General features: G+C 39.0%; 2 protein-coding genes across 3 annotated transcripts; one reads left to right on the top strand and one right to left on the bottom strand.

The window, feature by feature from the left end:
* Positions 1-1,182: 1,182 nt before the first annotated feature.
* LOC122016138 lies at positions 1,183-8,920 on the top strand. Of its 2 annotated transcripts, none has more exons than XM_042573353.1 (9): positions 1,183-1,415; positions 2,447-5,665; positions 5,749-5,829; positions 6,253-6,405; positions 6,572-6,735; positions 6,839-6,986; positions 7,140-7,262; positions 7,483-7,570; positions 8,556-8,920. In XM_042573353.1, exons 2-9 carry the CDS (start codon positions 2,684-2,686, stop codon positions 8,729-8,731), a joined length of 3,915 nt encoding a protein of 1,304 aa, XP_042429287.1. In that variant the 5' UTR covers positions 1,183-1,415; positions 2,447-2,683; the 3' UTR covers positions 8,732-8,920. The 2 variants fall into 2 exon arrangements, with proteins under 2 accessions (XP_042429287.1, XP_042429288.1); XM_042573354.1 differs by having other exon boundaries at positions 1,183-1,593.
* Positions 8,921-9,119: 199 nt separating this feature from the next.
* On the bottom strand, positions 9,120-12,299 carry LOC122016140 (replication stress response regulator SDE2-like). The gene is made up of 3 exons (XM_042573358.1): positions 11,607-12,299; positions 10,960-11,494; positions 9,120-9,417 (listed from the first exon to the last, which is right to left on the bottom strand). The coding sequence occupies exons 1-3, from the start codon at positions 12,227-12,229 to the stop codon at positions 9,271-9,273; spliced, it is 1,305 nt and encodes a 434-aa protein (XP_042429292.1). The 5' UTR covers positions 12,230-12,299; the 3' UTR covers positions 9,120-9,270.
* Between the last annotated feature and the right edge of the window lie 4,491 nt (positions 12,300-16,790).

Below are 16,790 nucleotides of genomic sequence, written 5' to 3'. Positions count from 1 at the left end.
TATATCGGAAGAACTTGGTGCACGACCATGAATCTGGCATCATATCCATGGGACCATTTTTCTCAAAAAAAAAAAATAATAAAATCATTCACTTTCCCAACAATGTATGTCTTCATTCATTTGTTAATGTGTAACAATGATTCAAGACAAACACATATCTTATTTCAAATTCAAAACTTGTGTGGTTACAGTTGATCAAACGGCTGTAAATCGCACCACACCCTCAATCAGAATGAGCAAATAATTACACATAAAAGACATTGAAACATGCCTAAATCAGAAGCCACCTCAAATCAAGGAAACACGGATGGAACATAGGAACAAATCAAGGACAGTAGTCGAGCAAAAATCGATCAATCACCTGGAACGCCGCCGGAGGATTTTACAAGAGGCAACATGAGCTTCGGCGGAGAGAAATGCCCTAGTGTCGAGGGAGATCAGCTGCGAAAGAATCCCTCGAACAGTTGCTTCGGCGAAAGAGGGGTGTCGCTGCGAGAGGATCGCATTCCGAGCTTCGTCTAGGATTTTGTAGAGAGGATCGTGTTCCGAGCTTCGGCGAGAGAGGGGTCTCGCTGCGAGAGAGGGGAGGAAGCTAGGGGTCTCGCTGTGAGAGAAAGTGGCCGAGAGGGAGGCAGCTCGACTTCGGAGAGGGACGCGATGAGGCGAGGAGAGGAGTCGGCGCTGCTTCGATTAGGGTTTTTGGAGAGGAGAAACTCTCCTCGCAACGCTGCTGATGTGTAAGTCGAATGGGTCGTTTTGCCAACTTGGATGACACCGATGCTTTGTGTCGCAGGAGAACCGCACAAAACACACCGCAGGAGAAGAATTCCGTGTATATATATATATGTTGTAAACACTAATCTACATCTTAAACTCACTTTAAACCTATTATAACAACTATTAGTATCTTCTATAGATATATATAAGCGGCTACAAAAGTACTTATATATTAAGAGATGTTTTTAGAATAAAATTACTGATGAGCATGTCCATTTGATTTTATGTTTGTTTTAAAAAAAAACAATATTTTTCTTAATTTAGAAGGTCCATCTGCCTAATAAATTTTGCCTTGTTTTAATTTCAGAACCATCCGGATCGTTCCACCCGACGGCCCAATCAATTCTTCCGACGAACCGGAATTAGATCGAGTCAGTCACCAACCGCATCTTGCTTGCTATTAGTCTCGTATTGCTTGCTGGAGGGAGGAGAGAGGGCGTGCTGTCAATTTTTGCCTCTCTGCTGCGCGTTGTCCGAAAGGACGGCGGTCTTTTCTTCCCGTCCGACGCCGCGCGACGTTTCTCGCTTGACTACGGAGGCAGCGTGTGAGGCGAGGAAAGGAAGCGGGACCGATTGAAGCAAGCGTACGCCGATCGCGTCGCATCCCCTCAGATCCATCAGCACCGCGGCTCTTCCTGGTGCGGATCTTGCTTTCTCCTGCTTTTGTTCCTAGTTCCTGGACCCTCGACCGGCGATCGATTTTCCTAACCCTCCCAGCTTGTTCCTTTTCGTGTCGTTGCGTATGCGGTCGTCCTGTTTGCTTTGCTGCGGTCGATTGTTCTTAAGCTCTGATTTTGTGTGGCATGCCTTCGTATGGTAAAGATTGTTTCTTTCCTGTTTTCGAATTAGCTATTTTAGGTTATCTTTTTCAGGCTTGTATTATGACTGCTGGAGCTCGCTTATCTTGTGGCTTAGCAGTGGAAACTTTTGGACTTTGTTTGTCAGTAGACCATTTAGTTTTGCTCGCACAGAAACCGTTTTTGTTTGGGTGGTCTGGTTATTGTTCGTATTGCTCTAATAATTGATTCCCTTGCTTGTAGTTTAGTGTTATGTCGTTAGGCAGTAGGGCACCAGGAGTTAGATCAAGTCAACTCTTCTTAAGCCTTTTAGTTATTAGATCTTCATGATTAATATGACTGATGGACCAAACTCGTATCTTCCTCTCACCCTCTACAGCATGCTTGATAGGCCAACTCAGATGGATAAGTGCAGGGTTCGCCTTGTACCGTTTCGAGCTTCAGCTAATAATTGGCATTCACTTGTGGTGGTGTCAAAAGATTGCTAAATTTATAGAAAAGATTGATTCTAAATTACTGTTATTGCCATAACCATAATGAGAACGTTGTTGCAGGTTTTATGTGGTGCTGAGGAGTGAGGATAAGTGCCTTGAATTACTCCTAGCAAAAAATTCATTTAGAATAATCCTTGTTCTTATACAAGATTGATCGTGAATCTTATGCTCTAGCTGTTTGTTGTTGTTGAGTGATATTCTATTTGTGTTCCTGTCCAATTCGTTCCCTGTGTTTTATGTTTTATTAAGTAGCTTTAAGCTTAAGCGGAATAGCTTAATATGCTTCTTTTAAATGTAAAGTACTAGTTGAAAGGTGAGCTCATCCACTTTTTTAGTTTTTTATTTTAATTTTTAATTTTTCTTTAATTCTTTTTGCAGAGCATCTGTTGTTTTGAGGAGTGCTAAGCTTTTCACAAAAGAATATTTCTTATGACCCAGTCTGGAAATAAGTTGTTTTGTGTTGATCAAGTGTGATATCATTGGCAGCTTGTGCATTTAACTATTTTTTACGGTTTTCTATTCTTGGAAATTCCCTTCATAATATGGGTCAATAGAGAGAGTTATATCTACAAGTCTTAGAATGATCTGACAAGCTTTGAATATCTCAAAATTCTGATGGATGCTAGAAAAGTTGATGGCTCTGCTAATCAAAGGTCTACACAATTTCTACCAAGTTCAAGTAACGCTAATGTTAGACCACCAGAGGCTAGTGCATCAAGTGGTGTACTGCCTGTTCTGAATTTCTCAATCCAGACAGGTGAAGAATTTGCTCTTGAATTTATGCGAGATCGTGCATTTTTCAAGAAGCCCACAGTTCAAAGTGCATCTGGGAATCAAGATGTAGTCAGTAGCTACATGGGCACGATGGGTGTGACAATACCACATACAGGGTCTGAAAGTGTAGCAGATGTCTCAATGAATGTGATTAGTGATAATCAGCAGATGAAAGGAACAGAGAAGAACAACTTATCTGAAACCGATAATAAAGGTCATTATGCATCAGCACGGTCCATACCACGAGTATCATCTGGTCATGGAAGTGGTCAAACAGTTGCTCCTGGGTATACCTCATCAGAATCTTCTGATTTCTCGACAAAAGGGATGAAGTATCTCTGCAGTTTTGGTGGTAAGATTTTACCTCGTCCCAGTGATGGAAGACTGAGATATGTTGGAGGTGACACCCGTATTATAAGCATAAAAAGGGGTATTTCATGGAATGAACTCATGCAAAAGACAATGGCAATATATAATAGACCTCATACTATCAAGTACCAACTACCTGGAGAAGAACTGGATGCCTTGATATCAGTATCTTGTAATGAAGATTTGCAGAATATGGTGGAGGAATACACCTTTCTTGAAGGTGGTGAAGGATCACAAAAACTCAGGATGTTTCTATTTACATCAGATGATACAGATGATGTGCACTTCAGTTCAGGTAGCAGAGAGGGAGATTCTGATGTTCAGTTCATTGCTGCAGTCAATGGGATGGATTTTGGATCACGAAATTCTTCATATCAGCATGGCATGGCAAGCACGTCAGCAAGTGACTTGGACCAGCTGTTCAATCTTAATGTTGAGGCTGAAAGAGCTAATGCTGACTCAAGCAGAATGCAGTCAATTGGGTTTGATACTTCTCAAGCAGTTTCTTCTAGAAATTTTTTTCCATCTGGGGAGGCAAAATCATCTAGTGATTACAATAGACATTCACAGAACTTTGAGGACCATATATTCCACTATGTTGAAGGTGAACGCTATGCTTACCACATCAACCCTTATGATCGATATGAAAATGCAAATAGCACAATTTCTATTCCTCTACCTGTTCCATCTGATTATGGATCTAACTATACTGCCAGTGTTTCTGTTCAGCCAGGTCAATCATTTTATCAGGGTACAATGCAAAGCCCATATAGTGCTATGAGTTCATTTGATGCAGATACCTTACTAAAGAATGAGAAACTTGCATCCATTGGTTTCTCTCAAAAAAAAGTAGAAAGTGGGCGTATCAATCCCCACAGCACAGAACCTGCTGTAAACTCTCAGCAACTTGATGCTCCATTGCACTCGGATGTTCCAAAGATTGTTTCTGCAGCTGAAATTTTGACATCAGTGCAACCTGCACAAAACAAGGGGAAATCAGTGGAAACTGTTCCAGTCTTGTCATCTGCCAATACTGTGAATGATGGACAAGGTGCCAAGATGAATGAAGATGAACTGTGTTCTAGTGGAGCTCTAACATCTGGTTTCTCTGACTATGAGGTTGATACAACTGATGTAAGCTGCACAGATCCACCTTCTCGTCCTTTTCGAGTATATCAATCTGAGAGGCTTCCTAGAGAACAGAAGAAGTTTCTAAATCGATTATCTAAATCTGATGACAATATTAATTCCCATTTTATGATAAATCAGCCATGCTCTATCACTACTCAAGAATCTATTGCTGAATCTGCTGACCCTCTTCTTGAGGGGGAATTGAGTTCACAGGCAGAGAATTCTATGTCATCTGGAAAGCCACAACACCTTGGCAATGCTACTGTAGAAGAGATTTTACATTTTGAGAAGCATAAGAAAGGCGAAGATACAATCAATCAAGACAATATATTTGAACCAGTTACGATTCAAAAAGAGTCAGAAACAATAAATTATTCATCCCAACCTATGAATTCTTTGATTACTAACAAATGGCATGACCAAAATGAAGCTGTAGCAAGTACAGTTCTGGTAGCACCCCATCAAGCAAATGCCATCAGTGATCTAAAGGGTTTTAAACAAGTGACAAAGATGCAAAAATCCCAATCCCAACATGTGCCTTCAAAGTCTGAATATGAGAAACCTAATGTCATAGAAGATACGATTGTGCAGGAGTCCAAATTGAGCAGATACAAGGAGAAGACAATAGATGGTGAAGCTGAGATGACTAAAATCAATATTCAAGATCAAGATACTGATGGACATTACAGTAGGGCACAGGAGGATCCTTCTGTCCTACCTGATATTCAACAGGAAGAAATATCCAACAATTCATATAATAGTAATCTTGTTGATCATAAACCTGCTTTTAGTTGGGTGGAGAGTGCTGGTGGAACTGTGTTTCAGAAGGATATGTCTGTTCCCACTGCAGATCGCAGTGACATTCTAATTGACATAAATGATCGGTTCCCTCCTAATCTGCTCAATGATATCTTCAATAAGGCCAGAATTGCTGGTGACTTGCCAAGTATAACCAACCTTCGTAAAGATGATACTGGATTTAGTGTGAACATGCAAAATCATGAGCCTAAAAATTGGTCTTTCTTCAGGAATCTGGCCCAAGATGAGTTTAAACAGAAGGAATTTTCTCTTATTGATCAAGACCACGTTGATTACTCATCTTTGCTTGCTGGCGTGGGAGGAGGGATCTCTATACCACCATTCCAGTTGACACCTCTGGGGAATGAGAAAGTTGATTTTGGTGACAGTGATTTCCCTGAGGAAATGGAAGAAACATCTGTTGCTAAATCAAATATTTTGCAGCCAGGTTATGTTCCATCACAAATCCCTCATCAGCTTGGAAAGGATAAGGAACAACTACAAGCTTCGCATGCAGAAAATGAGGTATGTTGTTCTCTGCACCATTGTAGACATTCTTTCTACTATTTTGTAATTGTTACCATGGTAAAACTTTCTTTTTGGACTAGGAATCCAAATTTGAAGGTGGTGAGGTTGTTGAGACCGTTGTTGATACTTTTATGCAAGATGTGGATCTTAGCAATGTACAGGTAAGACATGATACATGGTAATCGGAAACTGTAATTTATCAAATTCTGGTAAATATTTTTTTCTGATGTGCATTAGTTATAAAGAGTAGGGAATGGTCTTTTCAACCATGTTTATTGTCCACTATAGCATGTGAAGCCAAATCCTTGACTGAACTCCTTGTAATTTTTAAGGCAAGTGTTCCTATATTGCAGGTTGCATTCTTCACATTCAGTTCCTATATGATTTAATATCTGTGGAAAGACCTTAAACACTTGAAAATAACTTCTTTTCACTAACCATCAGGTATATCTAAGCCAGATGGTTCTCTTTTCCCTGTCTCATGTTCCACATGTAGTCAGACTTGAACCTGTATTTGTTTTTGATAATTTGTTCAGTCCTGATTTTTATATATGCGTCCAATTCTAAATGTCATGCATTCACAGATTATAACGAATGAAGATCTTGAAGAACTTCGTGAACTGGGTTCTGGCACTTATGGTACTGTATATCATGGAAAATGGAGGGGCACTGATGTGGCTATTAAACGAATAAAAAAGAGCTGTTTTGCTGGTAGATCATCTGAGCAGGAGAGACTAGTAAGTATCATCTATCTTTTATTTTTTTTGCAGTTGTTTCTTGAATTACATAATTCATGATTGGAAGAGTGATCCAACCAGTTTTAAGAGTTTTTACGTACTTGACACCTAGTTAGTGGTAAATCAAGAGAAATCTTTGGTAGTAGTAACATTTAACTGCTTTTAGACCATAGAGTTTTGGCGGGAAGCTGAGATCCTTTCTCAGCTCCATCATCCAAATGTGGTGGCTTTTTATGGAGTTGTTAAAGATGGACCAGGTGGTACCTTAGCAACTGTGACAGAATTTATGGTGAATGGTTCTTTACGACATGTTTTACTACGCAAGGACAAGTAAATCTTTGCTCTTCCATTCTTTGTGAATCCTTCATCGTCCATGTTTGAATTCATTTTTTATTTTTCTGTATAGTGATATTTTAATTGCATATATTAACAGATATCTTGATCGCCGCAAGAGGCTTATCATTGCAATGGATGCTGCTTTTGGAATGGAGTATTTGCATTCTAAGAATATAGTGCACTTTGATCTGAAATGTGATAATTTACTTGTTAACCTTAAAGATCAGTCACGCCCGATTTGCAAGGTATTGTTTTCATAGCTTAATTGCAATTACCATCTGCACCTAGGTTAAGTTGACTTTTTTCCCCAGGTTCATTATGGAACAATTTTTTCAGGAATAAAATGATCTTAGTTGTTTTTCCTACTAGACTAGTGAACTCATTGTGGATGTTTCTAGGTTGGTGACTTTGGTTTGTCAAAAATAAAACGAAATACTCTTGTTTCTGGTGGTGTTAGAGGAACACTACCATGGATGGCACCAGAATTATTGAATGGAAGCAGCAACAAAGTGTCAGAAAAGGTAATTTTTACTATATTTCAGTGATTTCATTTCCAGCTTCATTTAAAACTGGGCCATTTTCCATCTGCTTTTCCTTTTTTCCCAAGAAAGTGTAAAGCCTTTGGTTTTTTGTACATCAACAAGTCCTCAGTCACATTTTGAGTTTTAGTGTTCTTAGTGCTGCTTTCCTTGATATGCATATCTAGTCTCCAACATTTTTTGAGTACTGGTGATTCTGCAGGTGGATGTGTTTTCATTTGGCATTGTTATGTGGGAAATTCTCACAGGAGAAGAGCCTTATGCCAACATGCATTATGGTGCAATTATAGGTATGCTTTAATTTGAAAAGTATATCGAATAGATGAACTAAGATGTGTTTGCTAGGCATATTGTAAGTTAAGCATAACTGACTATCAAGAATTTTGAAGATCTTGCCCAGCTCATTGGCAACATGGACCAATTTTAAGCTACTTTGATTATATGAAAATTCTTTCTTTAGCTCCTCTTAAAGTGACTTTTAAAATTACTTTTATTACTTGGGAAGGGAATAATTACAATCCAACTGTTAATAACCTGTAAAATGTACTTCCTGATTTTTTTAAGAATTGCATTAGGAGAGGGACCTTAGAGAAACACAACCTAAGCCATCTGTCAAGCAACACTAAGCAGGTCTCTACCCTACCAACACAGTTAACTAGCTAACCTCCCTTGATTTCCTCTTCATCAGTGCGACTACTGGCTCTATCTTCTCCCCTATGCCCATTATGCCAATCCCTATTTAATTTGCCTCCCCTGTCTCTCTCCATATCCCTCCTCTCCCATTTCTGCGCTACCTTTTTCTCCCATAATTTTTTTTTCTTGGGAGGACTTAAGACTTTTAATCTAAATACCCTCTACCTTGTTCATCCAATCTTAATCAGGATATCTAGGTACATCTGTATTCTTCTCAGTTTGAGGCAGAAAGTAGGTTTAACTGTTTATGGAAGTCAAGCCTGAAAGACATTCTTCTCCCAATTCTTCATATTTTATGCTATTGACACATGGTAATTAATCTACTCGATGAAACATTTGGTGTTCTAGTGAGTTGGTGATAACCCCCTAATGTTCTTGTTCCATGGAGAGTTTTTTATTTACTTTGGATGCAAAAACTACTATATCCCTCTCCATTCCCTTAAAGCTTGCATCTGCCATTGCGTTCATACCAGCATAATCATACATTCAGAAACCCAGTTCTCACAAATATCAAGTAAGCATAAATGATTTCATGCATAAGTGGAAAAAGTGCTTGATCACCTATTTGTAAAATATTTGCAGGAGGTATTGTGAATAATACATTGAGGCCTCCAGTGCCAGCCACTTGTGATCCGGAGTGGAGAAAGCTTATGGAGCAGTGCTGGTCTCCTGATCCTGCACAAAGGCCATCCTTCACCCAGATTACTAGTAGCTTGCGATCAATGGCAACAGCCACTCAACCAAAATTAGTCAAATGATAATACGACGCGACTATCGCCTATTTATCGTTAGTGTTTTACTGGCTCTGAAGAGGTTTCATGGGCATTGTTTGTAAATATTCACATATTATATGTTGCTTCACTTGAGATACCATAGGATTTCATCTGAGATGTATGAATTTCAAGCTTATTAGCTACGTCATCATAAAATTATTCTGCTTGCGGCAATCTAGCATGTCTGTTTTAATGAGTTTTTGTTTGTTCATATCCACAAGGAAACCAATCCTGAGAAAAGATTAATAGCATACTCTACACGTTCCTCTATCCCGTCAGCCTTTTTTTCGATCGAATAAGATTTTGGGATAACTTTGCCAGATCAGTTTTATTCAGTTTACAAAAAATATAAGAGATAAAATATACACCAACATAGAGTACAACCACGATATTTCAGATTCGAAATAGCAATACATCATAAGCTCGCAAACCAGTCATCTATCACTACGTTGCAAGGTGTGTGTTCATGGTAAGTACACAGCATGGAGCGACCACTGATGGTAATGGTTAACGACGCAGCTCCCTCAATGCCTAGCGAGCACCTTCTTAGGCAACTTCTCCACAGGAGTTGTTTTGAGCAGGAAGAGCCTTGCAGCGCGCTCCTTCAAGGTACCACCGCATTTGAGACCATACCTCTGCAACAATGCTTTGAGCCGTTCCATTCCTAATAGCTGCGAATGTGGAAAAGGCAACTAATTAGGTGCATTTCCAAGCCAGATACATCAACCAAGTATTAACGACTAGATGCTTTCGGCATTTCTAAGTCAGATGACGATGTAAAATCAAACAACTAATCAAGACAAGAATAGGTAATCAGACTAGAATTGTTTGTGTTTTGTATAATGGCAGGTCCGAAGGCTCGCTAAGATCATCACTCAAAATGGTCATCATGCAATACTATGGAGATTGATTTAGCATCACACGTGTACAAAGTGTATTTACCATATCTTGTATATGATATGCTAACCTATTGAAACACTGTGTTCAGTGAAGATCCACATTAATATGCCGGGCAATTGGAGTGCCAACACAACTAGTTTGATTATTTCAAAAATATGGGACATGCTACAGGTTGATCTGCTTTTAGGAGAAGTATTAAATTGATATGTCTAAATGATAAAGAAAAACACAATAATAGATTAAGTACATTTAAGGTAATACATGAAACTTTTTAAACAATACTAAGATGAACTTAGATATTAATGAAAATTATAAATAGTTAAACCAAAGAACATTCTGCAAAATTGTACATATTCAAATTACATTAGTGTTTAAACTGATTATATTTTTTAACTTTTAAATATTTTCATTTTCTTTGCCAATTCATATTCTATGAATTTGATTTGGCTGATTTGACCAATATTGACATATACCAATTCCAAGATCTTTGAGCATAGGTATATCAATGTTCCCAAATATACAACTGTCATGACAAATCCGATGAACTTTCTATGAGGTTGTCTCTAATACCTATGCTCATCCTTTGAACTATTTTCAACAACATCAGATCTCATCTAATTCAAAAAGCATTCAATTTAAAAGGCCAGAATCATCTTTGCATTGCAAGTCAAATATGTGCTAGGGCAGGCAAACATGATCTGCCACAAATGGTCAGGAATTATACCATGTTGAGAGGGTTGGTATGAAGACTATAGCAATCTGACTTGAGACCAAAAATTCAAACTTTCCAGCAACTAGCATGTTATACCAATATCAGTGCTCTAAAATTCTTGATTTCAACCAACTGACCTATTAAATAGTTAAGCTATAAGAGCAAAGCATGCAAACAACGTGATTTGAATAAACCCAAAATATATTTTTCAGTGTCCCAAACTAAATAATCTAGAATGACACCATATCTAATCAACTAACATAATTGTGTATATGAATAACATACACCAACACAGACTATCCTTCTTTTGGAATATTAAAATTCTAACAAACATTTCAAAGATATCAAGAGTTTTGAGAAGCATCGAGTTGAAACTTGAAAGTACTAGAGGGATTTAGTAAGCATCATGTTGAAAATATTAGAGTTCGTCAGTAGAGGTAAGACATCTTACAAGTACTAAAAGTCAGATATTGCTATACTAGATTTTCATATAAAAGGATAGTAAGAACTAAAATAGTTGACAACAAGTACAAATGCTTAGTCCGATTATTTAAAATATCTGATCACTGTGATATATAATACTAGATCTGGATGAATGTACCTCCAAACTATCTGCAGAGTCATAATCATCAAAATTAAAAAAACCATCTGGAGAGGAATTGTCAGTGCTCATTTCTACAAGTTCAGTCCTTGTCTCCAGTGACTCAGGTTGATTCTCCTTTTCTGATTTAGCCACACTTAACTCTGTTATCACCATGGAACCAGAAACCAAATCAGTTTGAGCATCAACTTCCTCTGGTGTTCCAGTTTCACAGTTGAGAATTTCATCTGATGTAGAATTGCTGTCTCTACTTCCAGAATCCTGTTCCATTCCCAGAGAAATCAAGGCACCGCCTGTACTAATTTCATCAACATTGCTTTTCTCAGAACCACCACCAGATGATTCTACGTCTGAATTATTAATAGAAACAGAACCAGATGGCGAGCCACCAACTTGCAGCTCGCTTTGAATTGAACAATTTCCACCATCTAACACCTCAGATTTCCGATCGCCATCATCACTATCAACGTCTTTATCTTCAAGTTCGCCATCGTCGCTCTCACTATCACTTTCATCCATCTTTTTCTTTCCCAGCCTACGCAACCAGGTTAAGGTTAATCAAGGATTGCACAAGAAGATAGTATACTATAATATACTTTCCGGTGTTAAAATAAATTAACCAGGAAATGCCAAACAAATAAACTTACCATATCTTCAGACGCTTAGAAGAAGGTTCTGATAAAGGTAAAATTTTGCGCTTCGACTCATTGTACAATGCAAAAGATTGTCGCACCGATTCCTCAACCTCTTCCATGCACTTCTCAGCATCCGCTCTATACTTCTCCAAGTACTTTTCCACAGCCACCGTGGAGTTCTTTTTCACCTCCTTCGCTTTCTTCTTAAGGAAATCCTCCGCGAGTTTCTCCAACCTTCGATCCTCAGCGTCGGCCTTCCACTCCTCGAGCTTCTTCTCGGCGTTCACATGGCGCAACCGGCGACCGCTCATGTCTCTGCAAGCGTCAAAGTTGTTCGTCTTCTTTTGACCAGCCTTGGTCGCAGCGCCTCGGAGCAGGGAACCGAACCCTCCCTTGCCGCCAGGAAGACGGAGGAGGAGGGTGACGGAGGGGAAGAGACCATCACTGGAGGCTGATATGATGGTAGAGTCAGATATCTCCCGGATTCCAGAGACGACGCGAAGGGACCGAAGGGGGATTCCGGTTCTGGTTACAATATCGCGCCTTAGGGCTTCACCGGAGACGGTGGGAGACGGGATCTGGAGGCAGCGGGTTCTGCCGTCCAGAAACTTCACGAAGATTTGGTTTGTCGCCATGAATGGATCAGCTATGAAATCCAGGAACAGTAGAAACCCTAATTTGAAGAGCGGTCGGACGGTGACGACGAGAAAGGCGGACTGCCCTCTTATAACACGCTAATATAACGGCCGTTACAAAACGGTAAGAGATTCCCGCCCTCACATAACGGGTATCCCAAAAAAAGACTAATAAAAATTAGGAACTGTAATAAAAATCCCAAAATGCTGAATAAAAATTCGATAAATATTGGGAAAATTTGTATGGAGTCCCATTGACAAACATAACTTTGCATGTACTCTCCATTGGAAAAAATCTTTCTTTTCACTCCCTAGTCTAATATATTTACCTGATTGCTCCTGATATTTTAAGTATAAAAAGTCTAAAAATGAGTATAACTCCTCTTAAATTCAGTACATTAAACTAGAATCTAGTATATTTTCTATCAAATTGAGTACGATTATTTTTCTACCTCAATTGGATGGAAAATATACTAGATTTTCTTTAAATGGTACTCATTAGATGTAAAATATACTAGATTTTCTTTAAATGATACTCAATTGAATGAAAAATATACTAGATTTTTTTCAAATGATACTGAATTTATGAGAATTATATTAATAGGAAAAAAGTCGTACTCAATTTAATAGAAAATATACTCGATTCTAGTTTAAAATACTGAATTTAATAGGAATTATACTCATTTTTAGACTATTTATACCTAAAATATATGAAGGATAATTTTAATTAAAAATATACTCGAATATACTAGATTTTCTTTAAATGATACTCAATTGGATAGAAAATATACTAGATTTTCTTTAAATTATACTCATTTTTGGACCTTTTGTACCTAAAAAATTTGAGGGGCAATTAGGTCACAATATTTGCATGAGGGAGTTGAAACAAATAAAACTTTACATGCGGGGAGTGGAAACAAAGTTTTTTATGAGGGGAGATTGCATGCAAAATTAAAATTATGATTGAGGATGTTTTTTTACTTTACTCTTAAATATTTTCGAAAAAAATTTACTAACTATTTTTCATCAAATGCCAATTTTTTAGTCTCTAAATATACTTTAACACTAAAAATATTATTAATATTACTTATATTTTTAAAATCGAGCAACAATGAAAAGAGTTTTTTAAAAAAAAAAAAATATGAGTACTCTCTTTTATTTTTTATCAAAAAAAATTGTCCAGCTCCATCATCCTCTTATAAAATCATAAAGCTACTTTTAAATATAGTATCTAATATTGTTATCTGATCTGGTGATAAAGCAGGGGGTCTTTATGGGTAAAGGGTCAACGACACGTAGGGGTCAGGAGTCAAGGGGGGTCAACCCCGTGGGCTCGCCGAGTGGGCACCCTATGCTGATCGCCCAGCCATGCCCTCCAGCCGAAGGAACTGTAACCCGGCCATGAGCTCGGGTTTCAGACGCCAAGGTAAAAAGGCTATATTGCCGAGCGGGTGGTCCGCTCGGCCGTGGCCCAAGGCAAGGGTACAAGCCCGAGCGGTCTGTCCGCTCGGCCAAGGAGTCAGGTAACAAGACAAGAGTGTTCGTCCGAGCAGGGGACCATGAATCTCCCTCGGACGGACCAACATCTACGACGGGTCAAAGATAAGAAGCCGCCGAGCAGCTGGACGCTTGGCTCGAGAGGATGAAACCAAAAGACACGGGACAGTAGGGACGTCATCCTAGTAACCTCTGTCGCTGACAATAGGCATGTTCGATGACCAGGCCATACGCAGAATCGTACGATGGAAGGTTCTTCTGTCCCATCAAGGAGGTGCTCGGACTGTAGCAGCATGGCGTCAGGCACGCTCTTCTGACAAGCTCATACTGAAGTATGGTGCAGGACACGTGTACGCCTTGATGTATGTGCGTCAAGCTCACCATAGCTCTATATAAGAGCCCTCAGACTTCGCTGGAGGTACGCAATCTTGAATCTTCGGAGCCACCTCCTTGTTTCCCCTTTGCCTGACTTAATCATTGGAGGGTCGTCGCCGGGAAACCCCACCTGGCTCGGTTTTACTACAGGATCACCGGAGCGTACGAGGAGATAACAGGGAGCGCCACGTCCCCAGCGTCCGTTGATTCAGTGCTCGGACAGGATCATTATCTATTTATTTTCTATCCTGCACATTAAATCCTAAATTGATCCGTCAATTATATGAATAAGATAAGTATGTGATGTAACAACTACAAATATTATAATAGTTATAGTAGTTATACTATTTTTAAATCAAATAAATTTATATTGTAACATTTATAAAATGGTGGCCGCTGCAATGTGAATATTAGACAAACAAGTGTTGTAATAATTACAATTCCTAATTCCTAATTGTTATAATACAAATTATAGTAACTATAAAACTATAGATGTTATAATGCGAATGTTATTGAATAGTCAAATCCGCTTGATCGATTCAGGGTTTTAACCAACTTAATAATCTTTAGAGCTATTGAAGGTTGGATATAGGGCTGTAAATGAGTCGAGTTGAGTTGAGCTTTGGGGTGTTCAAGCTTGTTTGATAAGATAACCGAGTTGAACCGAGCCGAACTTAAAATGAACCAAGCTTTTGAAATGATTGTTTAAGCTTAACTTGATTTATTTTTTATGAGTTTAAGTTTGTTTGAAGCTTGGTTTGTTTAGATGTTATCGAGCTCTCAATTCAAGTTTGATTTATTTAGATGTTATTGAGCTCTCAATTCAAGCTTGACTTGAACTTGATTCGAGCTTGGTTTATTTAGAAATTATCGAGTTCTCAATTCAAGTTTGTTTCATTGTTTGAAAACTTTAGTTGTTTGATTGATTATTATTGGGGTTCAATCAAAGTCCTACATTGGAAATATCTGGTAAAGGTTATGGGGTTAAAATGATGTAGGATATCTCCATTGGCGTGAAGCCTTTTGAGGAGAACCCAAGAGTAAAGTCATGAGGACCTTGACTCAAAGTGGACAATATCATATCATTGTGGAGATATATGAACATTCTTTCGGTCACAATAGTTAACTCTAAGGGTGCGTTTGGTTCAAGTTATGGTATATAACCTTAGTTATGTGATTACCAAGTAATCACATAACCAAGGTTATAGGGAATGAAACATAACCATTGGTTGTTTGGTTCAATTTAGGTAATCTAGTAAAATCTCATTTGTTTGGAGGTTTTAGTACATAACCTAATGTAATATTTTACCATATTACCCTTGATTTAATAATGATAATATTATATTATTAATAGTGATTTTACCATACCCTGGAATGAAACATTTATATTATTATCCTTGATTTAATATTTTACCATATAAAATCTTGCTTAGCCGGTGCGGGCCGTTTGCAGTGGAGACGCTGCCGCCCCTTCTTCCCTTCCCATCACATCCTTCGTCGCCTCCTCGCCGCCGCCCCCTCCCTGACCCCTCCGCCTGAGTGGATCGATCCCTTTCTCGACGTCTCCGGCGTCGCCTGCCACCCCGCCGACCCCAGCCACCCATCCCCGTGGCTCTCCCGCGTCGCTCCCCTCGTGGTTGCCTCCTCCCCAACCTACCTCTCCTCCGATCTCAACGCCTTCTGCCGTAAGTACATCATCCGTCTCACTCCTGCGTTCGTATCCCACGTCATTCGCACCCCTGACCTCCGTCGCTGCCTCGACCTCGCCCTCGCCTTCTTCCACTGGGCCGCCACGCAGAAGAAGTACCCCGGACACGAACTCGACTCCTATGTCTCCTTGATCGACATATTGTCCTCTTCCTCTGATACCAAAGAAACCAGTCGAATCAAGGAGCTCGTTGCCGAGATCAGAGACCACGGGCTTCCGGCATCGACTTCTGCCACCACTTTGTTAGTGCGGAGACTCGGCTCCGTTGGAATGGTAGAAGAGTTGCTGTGGGTCTGGAGGTGGATGAAGGAGAGTTCGGTCGAGCCTTCGCTCATGTGCTACAACTGTTTGTTGCTCATGTTCGCTGCAAGGAGGATCGCCGTCGCGCTAGGGTTTTTGTGAGGCAGGGAACACGCGAACACGGGATGGGTTTTAGTTTGGGTTTTCTAGCATCGGTGGCAAATTGTTCTTTGATAAACTTGTAGGGTTATTTTTGTCACAATCGATAAAAATTGGAGGTTAATTTTGTCTTAAAAAAATTATTAACCCGGAATCAAGAAAAACCTCGCTTTCCTGAGGCTTTCTGATTCCGGGTTGGATACCCAAATTGCTGACGTGTCAGACATGCATTATGACTTCGGAATCGTTGATTACTTAAACTAAACAAAGGTTTTGTTGATAACCTTGGATAGATAACTAAGGTTATCAAGAATAACCCCGAACCAAACGCGCCCTAAAGGATACTTAAGTTGAGCATAATCACCAAATAATTTTTTATATAAAAAAATAACAAATAAAATTTTATTATCAAGTTCAATAACAAACCCAATAAAATTTAAAATGTAAAGATTTTAAACCATTAAATAAGTTCCGAATTTAGAACTTAATAATATTTAAATGGAGTAAACTAGTGAAATCAAATCCAAGTTTATAAAAAAATCAAGTTAAATTTAAATAATTATTTTAAACTCGACTGATCTG

Source organism: Zingiber officinale, chromosome 8B (assembly GCF_018446385.1).
Source record: "Zingiber officinale cultivar Zhangliang chromosome 8B, Zo_v1.1, whole genome shotgun sequence".
NCBI lineage: Eukaryota > Viridiplantae > Streptophyta > Magnoliopsida > Zingiberales > Zingiberaceae > Zingiber > Zingiber officinale.
Note: the sequence above shows the minus strand (reverse complement) of the source record. Positions and strands in the feature narration are given on the sequence as shown.

Bases quoted from the DNA above. Each gene is read 5' to 3' on its own strand.
- LOC122016138 (XM_042573353.1), top strand. From the start codon at position 2,684: ATGGATGCTAGAAAAGTTGATGGCTCTGCTAATCAAAGGTCTACACAA. The intron at 5,666-5,748 runs GTATGTTGTTCT...TTTTTGGACTAG, and splicing joins CTTCGCATGCAGAAAATGAG to GAATCCAAATTTGAAGGTGG. The intron at 6,406-6,571 runs GTAAGTATCATC...AACTGCTTTTAG, and splicing joins CATCTGAGCAGGAGAGACTA to ACCATAGAGTTTTGGCGGGA.
- LOC122016140 (XM_042573358.1), bottom strand. From the start codon at position 12,229: ATGGCGACAAACCAAATCTTCGTGAAGTTTCTGGACGGCAGAACCCGC. The intron at 11,495-11,606 runs GTAAGTTTATTT...CTGGTTGCGTAG, and splicing joins TCTAAGCGTCTGAAGATATG to GCTGGGAAAGAAAAAGATGG. The intron at 9,418-10,959 runs GTACATTCATCC...CCACATTCGCAG, and splicing joins ACTCTGCAGATAGTTTGGAG to CTATTAGGAATGGAACGGCT.